The 15081-nt window shown below is 42.7% G+C and overlaps 1 protein-coding gene across 1 annotated transcript in view; it reads right to left on the bottom strand.

Annotated features, from left to right (window-relative positions):
- Nucleotides 1-4906, bottom strand: part of UBE2D1 (ubiquitin conjugating enzyme E2 D1) — a 34587-nt gene extending 29681 nt beyond the window's left edge. The window contains exon 1 of the mRNA XM_002820920.6: nucleotides 4614-4906. Coding sequence (XP_002820966.1) covers nucleotides 4614-4637 — 24 coding nt within the window. The 5' untranslated portion in view covers nucleotides 4638-4906. The remainder of the gene's footprint in view (nucleotides 1-4613) is intronic.
- Between the last annotated feature and the right edge of the window lie 10175 nt (nucleotides 4907-15081).

Here is a 15081-nt window from a genome sequence, read left to right on the forward strand (position 1 = left end):
ACTGCAACTATTTTTGTGTTAACGGGGCATGAGAAGGTATTAAATAAAAGATTCTAAGACTAAAAAAAAAAAAAAAAAAAAGAATGTGGAATTGAAGCCAACTGTTTGTTTTGGAATCGTAGCATTGTCACTTACTAGATAACGCGATCATGAGTAAACTACTCAATATTTCCCTGCCTTAGTGTCTTCATCTGTAAAATGGAAGTAACACTGTTTCCACCTCTTGAGTATACTAAGAATTAAGTCAATTAATATATGTCAAGTACTTAGAAGGCAGAGTAACGATTACATACACCCTGGTTTTTGAGATCAGCAGCCTCATATGTATGGATATCCATACATATCCATTGTATGGAAATGTATGGAAAATATGTACTCGCCTCATTGTATGAAGCTAGTAAGCCACACAGCCAGGAATAAAAACCAGACCTTTGGCTGCCTGAGGTGGTTCACGCCTGTAATCCCAGCACTTTGGGAGGCTGAGGCGGGTGGATCACCTGAGGTCAGGAGTTCGAGACTAGCCTGGCCAACATGGTGAAAACCCATCTCTACTGAAAATACAAAAATTAGCCAGGCGTGGTGGTGCAGGCCTGTAGTCCCAGCTACTCAGGAGGCTGAGGTGGGAGGGTCACTTGAGTCTCAGAGGCAGAGGTTACAAGAAAACCGAGATTGTGCCACTGCATTCCAGCCTGGGTGACAAAGTGAGACCCTGTCTAAAAACAAAAAAAACTCAGACCTTCTTCCATTTGATGCTCCATCCATAGAGGGCTGGGTTAAGTATCCTAAAGTTTTCTAGACTGACATAAACAGTTTAACATAAAATTCTACAAATCAAAAAAATTCAGCAGCTCAAAACATTTATCAAATTTGATTTTAATCTATGTCTCTCTCTATATGTTTCAGATTACATTGATTATTAAAAAACAAAAACAACTAATGTTCCATTTGGGGGCCAGAACTACACACTAAGGAATAGTTCTCTGAGTTGCTATATTTGTAAAACGAAACTCTATTGCCTCACTTTTCAAAAGACAAAAATGGAAATAAACTTATCACATCACATCACATAATGCTAGTATGATGTTCATTACCTCAAATTCTTTATCAGATAAAATCTATGATGATGATAATGACTGTCTTAAGACTTCCTTTTTTTCACCCTTTAGTTTTCAAAACATTTGGTATTGGGATATTAACACCTGTAATTTAAAAAATAATCCTCCCCAAAAAAAGTGTTTCAAGGAATGAAAATAGTATTGATAGAAGAAACAACTTAGAAATTACTTCTAGAAAATAGATACCTAGCTGAAAAACTGTCCTCCTTTTTTCAGACATGTTTTAGGTATCTTTCCTTAGACTTTGTTCAAACTTTTTTCTTTTAACGATTTAGGTGACTGCGATAACATCTTTCACTGTTATTTAAAAATAGGGCATGGGTGTGTAAATTTATGAGCTGGAATGCAAAACTGGCACACTAAATCAGAGCATTAAATCATTTAGTATATTCTAGTAGAGTTAGTATATTCTAGTATAAAAATATATTTTAAGCATTGATATCTCCATGCTCTGTCTTTACATATAATTTTAATCCAATCATCTTTATTCTTTTTCATAGTGAAGAAATGTGAAATCATGAACTTTTTAACACTCTCAAATATGCCAAGCCAATTAAGAGATTATTGGCCGGGTGTGGTGGCTCACACCTATAATCCTAGCACCTTGGGAGGCTGAGGCAGGTGGACTGCCTGAGCTCAGGAGTTCGAGACCAGCCTGGGCAACACGGTGAAACCCCATCTCTACTAAAATACAAAAAATTAGCGGGGCACGGCAGCATGCGCCTGTAGTCCCAGCTACTCAGGAGGCTGAGGCAGGAGAATTGCTTGAACCCAGGAGGCAGAGGTTGCAGTGAGCCAAGATCATGCCACTGCACTCCAGCCTGGAAAACAGAGCAAGACTCCGTCTCAAAAAAAAAAAAAGAGATTATCTTTGGACAAAGCACTCCTCCACTCCAGGCCTCTGGATCCTTCCTTGAATAAGGACAGGCGAGAACATCAGTGGTCCTCAGAGTCTTCTTTCCACCCCAACCCATCTGAGGGATTCAACATCTCTCCATTTATAGAAGTGATGACAGTCTGAAAACGTCCCACAGGTGATTCTAAGACACTGCCTTAGAAGCTGTTCCCCTGCTTGTACCCTCTACTACACTACGGCAGACTTATCTGAGGTTCCACACAGATCTACGGCCTGCCACTTTAGGTACAGGAAAATTATAGTAATACTTCAGTGAGCTTAAGAAGAAAGGCCAAAAGTTAGTATACATCTTCATTTGTTGGAACATGAAAGATTCAAATTAGAATTTCTATACTGATGACATCAAAGAAGATGGTGTAACTGTTCATATGGCAGGCGGCATATCTAACCTAGAATTGGCTTCTAATCAAGGAGGTAGGTAAAGGAGGAGGAAAAGTAGGGAATCAATCAAAATAATCACCCCTAAGGTTTGAGGGATTGGTCTGAATGTGTGATTAATGGAAGGAAGATTTGTGTAAGTCAATTTGCCTGATATCAGAAAGGGAAGCCAAAAATGAACACACAGAGATGTGATGGTGTATCATCCCCAATTTCTTCTCCAAAATATCAATTTGTCACATTTGATATCAATTCTATGTAAGTAATTTTTTTTTAACTCAACAACTCTATAAACTAATAACCAATAAATACTAAAAAGAAAAGATTTGGACACACACCATATTATAAATATAAATCAAATACACTAGTTCAGCATGGTGATTGATGAGAACTGCCAAGGGTGGTATTTACAAATAATGTTCATATTTCTTTGAATATCCACTTACTGTGGACAAATTATACAGCATTTACAAGCTATTGTTAGTTGGGTATGGTGACTTGTGCCTGTAATCCCAGACTTTCTGGAGGCCAGGAGTTCAAGACCAGCATGGACAATATAGTGAGATCCCCATCTCCTAAAAAAACACAATGAAATTTAAAAAGCTCTTGTATGTGCAAAATCATGTGAAAAATTCTCACAACTAAGAAAGAAGGAAATAGAATTTGAAAACTTCCTTGGAAGATGTGCATTTTCTGATCCAAATGTGAACCAATATTACTTCGTCATTAATAAGTATGCAAGGTATGGTAAAGAAGCTGACTGAGGCTTCAAAATTAGGGTATTTATATAAAACAATGTGTAATTGCGCTACCTTCAAACAAGAAAACATTATTACTTAATAAATGCTGATGCTGATTGTTAACTGTATGTTTTACAATGAGATGACCTATAAATGGCACAAAAAATAACAGGTGATCCACAGAATTAGAATTTGAAAATAAAAAACTGGCAGGCTCTAAAAGTTGCTGTCCTCTGTACCTAAAGATGTCACCAGTGGCGAGTCAGAATGCAATGCGTACGTCACTATCACTGCTCTAACATATACTATTGCTATAATGGACTCCTGGTCAAAAAAGTGGATAAAAATGTGGGCATCAATTTCTTCTGAAACAACTACAAAATACACTGTCTATTGTTGCTTAACTTAGTGAAAAGCACTCCCTATTTAACAAACACATTCTCAATGTTCCCAGTGTGAACTGTAACTGTAAAACCTAAAACTTGGGTCAGTACACAGACCAACAAGAAATAAAAATGAACAGAAAGAAATGCCCGAATCTGAATTCTGAAGGATGTTCGCATCTGAAATGGTGGCAATAAATACTGTGAAAAAAAGACAATTCCATACACAGGGTTGAGATGGGTAAACAGTTGTTGGATGAAGATATACATTTCTTCCTCATTCTATACCCATGTGTCAAAGCATCAAAACAATTTATTTGCGACAGTTTATGTTGTGTCTCGAACTTTACATCTAAGTTTATCATGAGGGGGAAAGAAACCTGTTTGGCTTGACTCACCATGAATCACAGCCAGGAGGTCATCTTGTTGTGTATCAGCAACTATGTTTTCGCTACAGCTATGTGACCTGAAGTGGCAGCAGCAGAGGCACCAAAATAGAAGGGGCAGGAGCCTTCTCCTGGCTTCTTGGCCGCAAATGGGCTTTCCAGCCCATTCGGGCAACTGAGCAAGAGCCAACCGCAGAGGAGAGAAAGAACCAACCCGACAGCTCCGCGGAGAAAGGCTGCAGGCCCACCCCACCTTCCGTGCCCTCCCGGGGAGGCCGGGTAAGCAAGAACATAAAAGAGGACAGGCTTAAGAAACAGCCTGGAGAAAACACAGCACGACAAGGGTCAAAACTAGCCCCATGGAGGGCAAAACCCGGCCGTGACCGGGAAGCACAGATTTCGGGGCGGTCTGGACGCGCAGGAGGCTCTCTACCCTGGGGCTCCGGGAGCAGCTCCGGCGCGAACGCGCGCGGGCACACAGCCTTCAAGCTCCTCCGACCGCCTGGGACCTGACCCTGCTCCCAGCTCACCTGTCCGGTGCCCGCTGGCCCGGCCCGAGCCTTCAGCTCCCTGCCCGCACCCCGGCCCACCCTTCCATCCCTTGCTCTCCCCGCATGTCTCTCGGGACAACTGGCCGAGTCAGCGTGGGCAGGGGGCCGCTGCCCCGCAGCCCCAGGCCCGGCCCCGGCACTCACTTTCTGAATCCGCTTCAGCGCCATGGGTCAGGGATGGCGGTGGGGACACCGGCCGGCAGGGGTCGGCTGCGGGGCTCGGGGGCGTGGGTCGTCGCGGGTTGGACTCGCTGGCAGCTAGGCTGGCTCCGCGCGGTGGGTCCCCGGTTCGCCGCTCCCTGGTTAGCTCCGGGCGCCGGTCCCTGCTCCGTGTGCGCCCGAGCGCGAGTGTGCGCGAGTGTGCGGGCGGGGACGCCGGCGAGACTCTTTTGTTTCCGCTTTTGCTTCTGGGAAGGAGCCTGCGCCCTCCCCGCCGCGCCCCGCCCCGCCTGGCACACTGGGAAGTGTAGTTCCAGCCCTGTCCTCGGCTGCAGGCCCCCGGACGCTGCCAGGTTACTTTACTGCTGACCTCAGCCAGGCAGCTTAAGGTGAGAGCTGCCGGGAGCTGGAATTAGCCTCTACAGTCTCATTTAGAGCAAGTTGCTGAACCTGGGGCTGCGCATCTGTAAAATGGGGATAACAAATGAGCTCCTAACGCACATAAAGGAATTTCTAAATCATCAGTTAGTAATTCCTTATCCAATAGGTGCCACAGCTGGTTTTATTATTTTTACCTTTAAAGATTTCACTGTCTTTTCTCAGATATATGGATTGTCTCACTCACCCTGCACACATGCACCAACTCATATCAGACCCCTTACTTACCTCCTTGGTTCTTATTGCAGAGGAAAAAGGTGTCTCTTCTGTCCAATGTGCAAATCTTCCTTGTCTGAATGCATTGTCTGCTCATAGGTATGCCCCTCCCATAAATTTCCTGCTTCGAACACCGAGTTCTGGGCTCTCACTCCCATCATTGGTTCCTTCCCTTCCGTTGACAGTCCCTGACCAATAGTCAACTCACACTCCCCACTCTCCAATTCCTATGCACTTGTGTACCCATTAAAATTTGGCTTCTTGGCCGGGCGCAGTGGCTCACGCCTATAATCCTAGGGCTTTGGGAGGCTGAGGCGGGTGAATCACCTGAGGTTGAGAGTTCGAGACCAGCCTGGCCAACATGGTGAAACCCTGTCTCCACTAAAAATACAAAAATTACCCAGGCATGGTGGCGGGCGCCTGTAATCCCAGCTACTTGGGAGGCTGAGGCAGGAGAATTGCTTAATCCCGGGAGGCGGAGGTTGCAGTGAGCTAAGATGGAGCCATTGCTCTCCAGCCTGGGTGACAGAGTGAGACTCCGTCTCAAAAAAAAGAAAAAGAAAAAGAAAAAGAAAAAGAAAAAAAAGTGAAAAAATCAACAGATGTTGGTGAGGCTGAGGAGAAAAGGTAACATTTCTACACTGTTAATGGGAGTGTAAATTAGTTCAGCCACCATGAAAAGCAGTTTGGAGATTTCTCGAAGAACTTAAAACAGAACTACCATTCGACCCAGCAATCCCATTACTGGGTATATATCCAACAGAAAACAAATTATTCCACCAAAAAGATACATGTTCTCACATGTTCATCAGTACTATTCACAATAGCAAAAACATGAAATCAGCCTGGGTGCTCATCAATGGTGGACTGGATAAAGAAAACGGGGCATACACCATGGAATACTATGCAGCCATAAAAAAGAATGAAATAATATCCTTTGCAGCAACATGGATACAGGTGGAGGCCATTATCCTAGGCAGATTAATACAGGAAGAGAAAATGAAATACCAAATATTCTTACTTATAAGTGGGAGCTAAACATCAGATACTCATTGTATTAGTCCGTTTTCATGCTGCTGATAAAGACATACCCAAGACTGGGCGATTTACAAAAGAAAGAGGTTTAATTGGACAGTTCTATGTGGCTGGGGAAGCCTCACAATTATGGCAGAAGGCAAGGAGGAGCAAGTCCATCTTACATGGATGGCAGCAGGCAAAGAGAGAAATGAGAACCAAACAAAAGGGGTTTCTCCTTATGAAATCATCAGATATTGTCTGGACATAGCGGCTTATGCTTGTAATCCCAGAACTTTGGGAGACCAAGGCGGGGGCATCACCTGAGGTCAGGAGTTTGACACCAGCCTGGCCAACATGGTGAAACCCCGTCTCTACTAAAAATACAAAAATTAACCAGGGGTGGTGGTGCACGCGCCGGTAGTCCCAGCCACTTGGGAGGCTGAGGCAGGAGAATTGCTTGAACCCCAGGGGCAGAAGTTGCAGTGAGCTGAGATCACGCCACTGCACTCCAGCCTGGCAACAGAGTGAGACTCCATCTGAAAAGAAAGAAAAAAAAAAAAGATTTCATGAAACTTATTCACTACCACAAGAACAGTATAAGGAAAACCACTGCCATGATTCAATTATCTCCCACCTGGTCCCTCCCACAACAAAGGGAACTATGGGAGATACAATTCAAGATGAGATTTGGGTGGGGACACAGCCAAACCATATCACTCAGGGACATAAGGATGGCAACAAATAGACACTGTGGACTACTAGAGAGGGGACCGAGGGGGCAAGGGTTGAAAAACTGTTGGATACTATTGTCAGTACCTGGGTGATAAAATCATTCATACCACAAATGTCAGCATCACACAGCACACCCAGGTAGCAAACTTGCATATGTACCCTCTAAATCTAAAATAAAAGTTGAAAAACAAAAACAAACAAATAAAAACAGAATCTTGGGTCCCACTCCAGACATGCTACATCACACTTTGCAGTTTAATAAGACTCCTAGGTGATTCAGATGAACATTAGGGTTTGAGAAGCACTATGCTGGAAGGCATAAGAGGAGATCCTAAAAATGCAGATTTCCTTTAAAGGATTTAATTTAGCAGTAAGTTTTGGGTGAAGCTCTGGAGTCTAAACTTTAGAACAAACTTCCTAGGAAGTTAGGATGCAGGTATCTGAGGACACTTTTGAGAATCTCCACCTTGAGCAAATCTTCAAATCCTTCTAAGCCTCAATTTCCTCACCCATAACTAATGCAATAAATGTTGTATTTGTTTAAAGGGAATGGAGCTGAAACTTTTGGTGCCCTTCTAACTCAAAGGTCTATGATTTGCACAAAAAATGGTGATTTTTTTCTCTTCTTTATAAATAGAAAGAAACCTAAAAAGTAAGCTTACAAGATTATTTTTGTCTTTCCTAGGGCAGTTTACCTCCCAACAAAAGAGAAATTAACACTTATTAAAAAAATCTACTTTGGCATCTTGCAATAATAGTTTACACTTTAAGATTGCTTTAAATGGGCTGGGCACAGTGGCTCACACCTGTAATTCCAGCACTTTTGGAGGCCAAGGCAGATGGATCACCTGGGGTCAGAAGTTCGAGACCAGCCTGGTCAACATGGTGAAACTCCTTCTCTACCAAAAATTCAAAAATTAGCCAGGCGTGTTGGCACATGTCTGTAATCCTAGCTACTTGGGAGGCTGAGGCAGGAAAATCGCTAGAACCTGGAAGGCAGTGGTTTTACTGAGCCGAGATGGAGCCATTGCACTCCAGCCTGGGTGACAGAGTGAGACTCCATCTCAAAAAAACAAAAAAAATTGCTTTAAGCTTTTCAAAACATTTCACACACGTTTTTGCAACATGCAAATACATGTGCAACATATAGTAGTTCAGGGTGTTATTTAATCTCCTACTCTTTCTCCCAGGGTGTTTCAAAACATAGTTTGTGATCAACTGCATAACTAATTCAAAAATGTTACTTAATGCTTACTATATGCCAGGCACTGAAGACACATGATAAAGAAAATAGACAAGATCTCTACTCACAAGCAGAACATCAAAATCCTATGGGGTGGGGAGGAGGGTACAAGACTTGTTAAAAATGCAGATTTCTAGGCATCAGGCCCCACTGTCAATAAATAATCCTTGCCCTCCGAATTATCTCTGTTTGGGATATTATACTGCACTAGGTGGTAAAATATATGCAAAAGAAAGATTATATTTGGTCCTACCTTCCATAAACTTAAAATCTTCATGGTAGGAAGATGAATGCATAAAACAAATAAGTAGCAATGCAAGATATTCATTCATTCAGTCAGTCTGTCAGTCATGCAGACAACAGCAACAACAAATTTCAGGAAAATTTCCTTAAAGCAAAACAAATGGTGCAGAGGATAAGGGCTAAAGATGTTCAAAAGCGCATTGCCATGGACAGAGAGTAAGGGAAACTTTGTAGAGACAATAGAACTTGAATGCAAGACACATTTGGATAAGCAAAAGAATAGGTGAAGAACTTCCTATCATAAGGAAATGCATGTGGAATGGACATAAGTATGAAATGCTCAACATGGAGGCCAAGCAAGGAAATACAACTAAGTCCAATGGTTGAGATCAGATAGTGAAGGACATTGACTGTTAGTCTTAGAAACATGAAATTGAGCTTAAATGCAACAAGAGGTTGTGTATCAGGAGAGTATTATTGTGACAGTGATGCATTAAATAGACAATTAGTCTAGTGGAGGGACATAGAATGAGGAGAGAATCGGGAAAGGGAAACAAGGTCAATTGCTATTGCAGTATTTAGGACCAAAATAATAAGGGCCTGCCTGTACAAGGTCGATAGCACTAGAAACCCAAAGAAGAACTTTTTGAGAAAAAAAAAAAAAAAAAAGCCATGGAACTTTGTTGCAATTACATACAGAAATAGACAAATAGAAGAGTAAATATGAACTCTAAATTTATGAGTGGTGGATTGAGTTAAAGGTGTTAACATTGATAAGCTTTTGGAGGGGAGAATGGTAAACCAAGCTTAAGACATACACATATATGAAATGTATGTGGTATTCAAGTGGGAACTTCCCTAATGGTAGGTAGAGATATGGGGCTGAGAATATGGATATGAGAGCAATCATGTGAGAGAATTATTTTGAAACCGTAAGATACAAATTGCTTCCCAAAGAGGTAAGGGGAAGACAGAGAAAAGAGAAGGCACTAGAAAATGGGCTTTGGGGAGCAGCAACAGCAAAGACCTATAAGGAAAAAGATGGGTCATGGGTGGGAAAGTAAGTGGAATACCAAGAGTGTTTTGTGTAGTGGCAGCAAAGAAAAGTGAGAGCTTTAGGTAGGAAAAAAGCTTCAAAAAGATGTATTTTGCAACAAGGATCTAAGAGAATAAGGAACAGGAAATGGATGTCAGAATTAGTGAGGTGCTACCTTCAAGGATAGTGTTTACGAAGGGTGATGGGTAAATAAGACATTGTGAAAGATAAATGGGTAAATTAAATGGAGTCAAGCAGTGCTTATCACACTTTGGAAAATGCTGGGGAGGAAGGGGCATGAGATAGGAATTAAAAGAGGGCCTGTGATTTTTCCAAATGTGATCTCTGTATGCTTGAAGGTAGATGTGAAAGAGTTAGTGGGTCTATTATGTATTGCTTCAAAGCAAATTACCCTAACCCATAGCAGCTTAAATCAACAATCAACATTTATCATCTCACATAGTTTCTGTGGGTCCGGAATTTGTGAGCATCTTAGCTGGGTGGTTCTTCCTTGAGGTCTTTCATAAAGTTGCAGTCAAAATGTCGACCAGGGTTGCAGTCATATGAAGTCTTGACTAGAGATAGAGGATCCACTTCTAAAACACTTCGCTTACACGGACAGCAGAATGGCCTTTGTTTCTGGCCATCTGGACTTTTTCATAGGGCTGTTTGTGTGTCCTAACAACATGACAATTGGCTTCCCCCTTATTCCTTCTTCCAAGGAAAGAGCAAGTTGGAAGTCACAATGTCTTGGAAGTCACACACTGTCAACTTTACCTAATGTGGAAGGAAACTACACAAAGATGTGGGCACCAGGATATGGGAATCCAAGATGAGGGGCCATCTTGGAGGCTGGCCACCACAGAGGGAAAGGAAAAGTTAATGCAAGTGTTAAGGGAAAGGCATAAGCCCTTGATACTCAAAGTATGGTCCACTGAGTGGCATCATTTGTGAAATTGTTAGAATTGTAGAATCTCAGGCTCTACCTCAGAACTACCAAAACAGAATTTGCATTTTTAAAAGATCCCCAGGTGACTCATATGCGTATTACATTTTGAGAGTCATTGATCCAGGGTACAGAAAGGATTCTCTTTAGAGAAGGAAATTGTAGCCTACGCAGGAGGAAGGAAGAGTAGAAGTGAGTCTTGTGACAAAGGTGAAGCAGAGTAAATAAGAGTGCCTACAAATTGACTGCTTACCACACAGAGTTAGCAGTTAAGGCAACATACAACAAAATTAGACAACTTAATGAAAATAATCCTGTTTTATAACAGCTAATTTAATGCAGTGGAAAGAGTATAACCATGGAATAAAAACATAGATTTGTATCCTGTTTCTACTGCTAATTAGCTGTATGTCTTTGGGCAAGTTTCTTAACCACTCCAGTTCTTAGTTTTTTCTTAAATAATATGACTGCAATAATACCAATTCTATAAAGTGGGGTAGGAGATGAAAACAGCAGACTTTATAAAGCACTGAGTTCAGAATAAGTACCCAGTAATGTTATTTTTCTCCTTTCCTCCTTGTCTTCCAGTGCTTTAAACTCTCCATCTAGGTCCTATCTTTTACCCTTTTAATCATGGTTGCTACCTGTAAGAATATTTCTGTTTAATTTTCTAGTTTTTCTGTCTCAATCTTCATGATTTTATTAGAGACAGCACATTACATTTGCAAGCGCATATCTGAGAAACTATAGATATTTGGGAAACCCCTAAATCTTCTCTCATTTCATCGGAGTTGATGGAATAAAAGTGTTATATTGAGCATGTAGTACTGGCCAAAAAATACAGGCCAATTGCACAAGAGAGGTAGGGATTGTGACTAGTGTTAACCCTACCTAAGATTATGAATATCCCTTTCCCCACCCTAGTATTGGCTCTGCATCTCCATTGTCTGCTTCTCCCCCAACACCAAGCACCCAGTTTCCCCCATTTTTATCCTGGACCCTCTTGGAAACCTATAACAGGTTTCCTATTTCTTCTTCTCACATCCTTTCTCTAAATTCACAGATACCTTTTTACTTTGAGACTCTTTAGAAGGCATTTAATATAAGTAACAACAAGGAAACTGAGAACATCAACATACATAATGAACTACAGTGGCATGACAAATTTATAAGAATTATTTAGAACAAACATACTACAAAACTATTAAAGATTGGTTCTCATCAAGAAAGTGAAAAGGACCAAGTGTGGTGGCTTATACCTATAATCCCAACACTTTGGGAGGCCTAGGCAGGAGGATTGCTTGAGCTGAGGAGTTCAAGACCAGCCTGGGCAACATAGCAAGACCTTGTCTCTACTAAAAATTAAGAAATAGCCAGGCATGGCAGTGTGTGCCTGTAGTCTCAGCTAGCCACTCAGGAGGCTGCAGCGGGAGGATTGCTTGAGCTTGGGAGATCAAGGATGCAGGGAGCCATGATTGTGTCACTGTACTCCAGCCTGAGTGACAGAGTGAGACCAAGAAAGAAAGGAAGGAAGGGAAGGGAAGGGAAGGGAAAGGAAGGAAAGAGAAGAAAGAAGGAAAGGAAGGAAAAAGACAACCCACAAACTTGTAGAAAATATTTGCAAATCACACATCTGATAAGGGACTTGTATCTAGAATATGTAAACAACTCTTATAACTCAATAAAATAAAGATAAATAACCCAATTTAAAAATAGGCAATAGATTCAAATGAATATTTCTTCAGAGAAGATACACAGATGGATGATAAGCACATGAAAACATTCTCATCATTAGTCAATGAAGAAATGCAAATCAATAAGATAAAACTTCACGCTCACTGGATGGCTCTACTCAAAAAGATAGACAATATCAAGTGTTGGAAAGGATGTGGAGGCATTGGATCCCTCATACATTGTTGATGAGAATGAAAAATGGTGTAGTAACTTTGGAAAACAGTTTGGCAGTTCCTCAAAATGTTAAAAATGAAGTTTCCATATGACCCAGCAGTTCTACTTCTAGGTATCCACCCAAGAGAAATGAGAATATATATCCATGCAAAAGTTTGTGCATGAATGTTCCTAGCAACATTATTCATAATAACCAAAAGGTGGAAACAAACCAAATGTCCATCAACTGGTGAATGGAAAAACAAAACATGGTATATCTAAACTATTGAATATTATTCAGCAACAAAAAGGCATAAAGTACTGAAATATGCTACAACAGGGATCCCCAACCAGTCTGTGGCCTGTTAAGAACTGGGACACACAGCAGAAGATGAGTGGCGGGCAAGTGAGTGAATGTTCATCTGTATTCACAGCCACTCCCCATGGCTCTCATTACCACCTGAGCTCCGCCTCCTGTCAGATCAGCCACAGTAGTAGATTCTCATAGGAGCATGAACCCTATTGTGAACTGTACATCTGAGGGATCTTGGTTGCATGCTCTTTATGAGAATCTAATGCCTGATGATCTGTCACTGTCTCCCATCACCCCCAGATGGGGCCACCTAGTAGCAGGCAAATGAGCTCAAGGCTCCCACTGATTCTACATTGTGGTGAGTTGTATAATTATTTCATTATATATTACAATGTAATAATAATACAAATAAAGTGCAAAATAAATGTAATGCACTTGAATCACCCCGAAACCACCACCCCAACATCCATGGAAAATTTGTCTTCCGTGAAACTGGTCCCTGGTGCTGAAAAAGTTGGAGACTGCTGTGCTACAACATGGATGAAACTAAAAACCACAACGCTGCTGGGAGGAGCCGCACACGCTCATAGTCCTAGTTACTCCAGAGGCTGAGGCGGGAGGATTGCTGAGCAACATAGCCACCCCAACTCCAAAAACCAAAAAAAAAACAAAGCCCAAACCATTATGCTAAGTGAAAGCAGCCAGTCAAAAAAGATTACATATTGTATAACCTCACTTATATAAAACGTCCAGAACAGGCAAACGTATAGAGTTGAAAAGTAAATTTGTATTTGCTAAGGGCTGGGGGCAGGGAGGTTTGGGGGAGAATGAATGACTGCTCATGGGTATGGGGTTTCTTTGGGGGATGATAAAATTGTTCAAAAATTAGATTATGATGACGATTGAGGAATTCCTTAAATGCACTTAAAACCATTGAATTGTACACTTATTAAGCTTTAAGGTATGTAATTATATCTCAATAAGACTTTTGTTAAAGTCAGTTCTGTCCTTATTGGGATTTGAACCCTCAGGCCTCATCACCGTCACTCTCTTTCTTGGGGATTCTTTATTAGGACAGCCCTATCTGTATGTAGCTTCCAGCTCGGCGATGCTGTTCCATCTCACCAAATAAGAAAGGAAAGAAGATCTCAAAATCCCCCAGCCCCAGCATCTGTAAAGTAGAAATTCTCCACCCTGGCTGTGCCTCAGGATAGCGTGAGTCACTTTTTAGAAACCCCGATTGGCTGGAGGCGCAGGGAGCGCCTGCCCAAGCAGCTTATTTCCCAGGCCCGCCCAGGCCTGTTCGACCCCTCCCAGCCTCCGTTCGCCGGGGCTGACCCGTCACCTGCCCCGCTCCGCGCGGCCAGGGAAGGAGCGAGGACTCAGCAGGAGCCGGGCTCCATGTGACCGTCACCCACAGCAATGCGAAGCCTGGGCTTCCTGTCACCCCGCAGCACAGCTGCAGCAACCCAGTTCTCCCACACCCGGTCCAGCTTATGGAAGAGGCCACAGGGATCCTGCAGCCTTCAGAAGCTCAGGTTTAAGAAGTCTCTGCAGGATACGGAGCAGGCAGCAGGCGTTGTCAGCGCACAGAATACAGAGTGGTTCCCGGGTCATGATGGGGTGTGGAGGCGGGGGGTGGGGAAAGATGGTCCAGAGAAAGAGGGTGAATTAAGGAGAGGGGCAGATTTGGAGAAGTCTTTGGAGAGCATCACTGGCCAAGTGGAAGAGGCGGATGAAGAGCTCCCTGGATGTGCTGCTGATCAAGGCAGATCTGGAGGAAGAGTCAAAGCAACAGTCGGCAATCGGGGAATTTATGAAAACGTTGAAGGAAGGAGTTGACACACGGATTCAGTCAGAAATTTCAAAGAGAGTAGAGTGAAAAGAAGGGTTTAGTGAAAAGATTCAGGCATTCCTGGTGGAGGTGACATAGCGGAGCAGGACATCTACCAGGAGTCCCGGGGCTATGGTCTATGAGCTTGGCCCTGGCGGAGTGAGGCCAGTGCAGCCTGGCTCCGCTGCAGGGGATGCCAAGACAAGTCTGCCCTCTCTGGAACAAAAGTGACCTCATTTCTCAGGTACTGCTGGGGACTGCCGGCCAATTGCCAATTTTGCCTCTCCTTCACTCAATGAAGAAGTGTTTGTCTTTGCAAATACAGGAAGCGCTCTTTTTTGTTTTCTCCTTGTGCCGTTGAGGCTTTGCTGTCCAGGAGTGGTTTCTGGGGAGGGCCACCCCGTCCAATGTCTCCACCTTTTTTGACCTGTGGGTGCTTTATTTGGGCTGATGAGAGCTCTCATTTGTCCTCGGGGCAGTTCTGAGCTTATAGGCCACTCAGGTCTTCATATACAACAGGGCCTATTCCTTTTGTGATTGGGTAGTCC

This window comes from Pongo abelii, chromosome 8 (genome assembly GCF_028885655.2).
Source record: "Pongo abelii isolate AG06213 chromosome 8, NHGRI_mPonAbe1-v2.0_pri, whole genome shotgun sequence".
Classification (NCBI taxonomy): Eukaryota; Metazoa; Chordata; class Mammalia; order Primates; family Hominidae; genus Pongo; species Pongo abelii.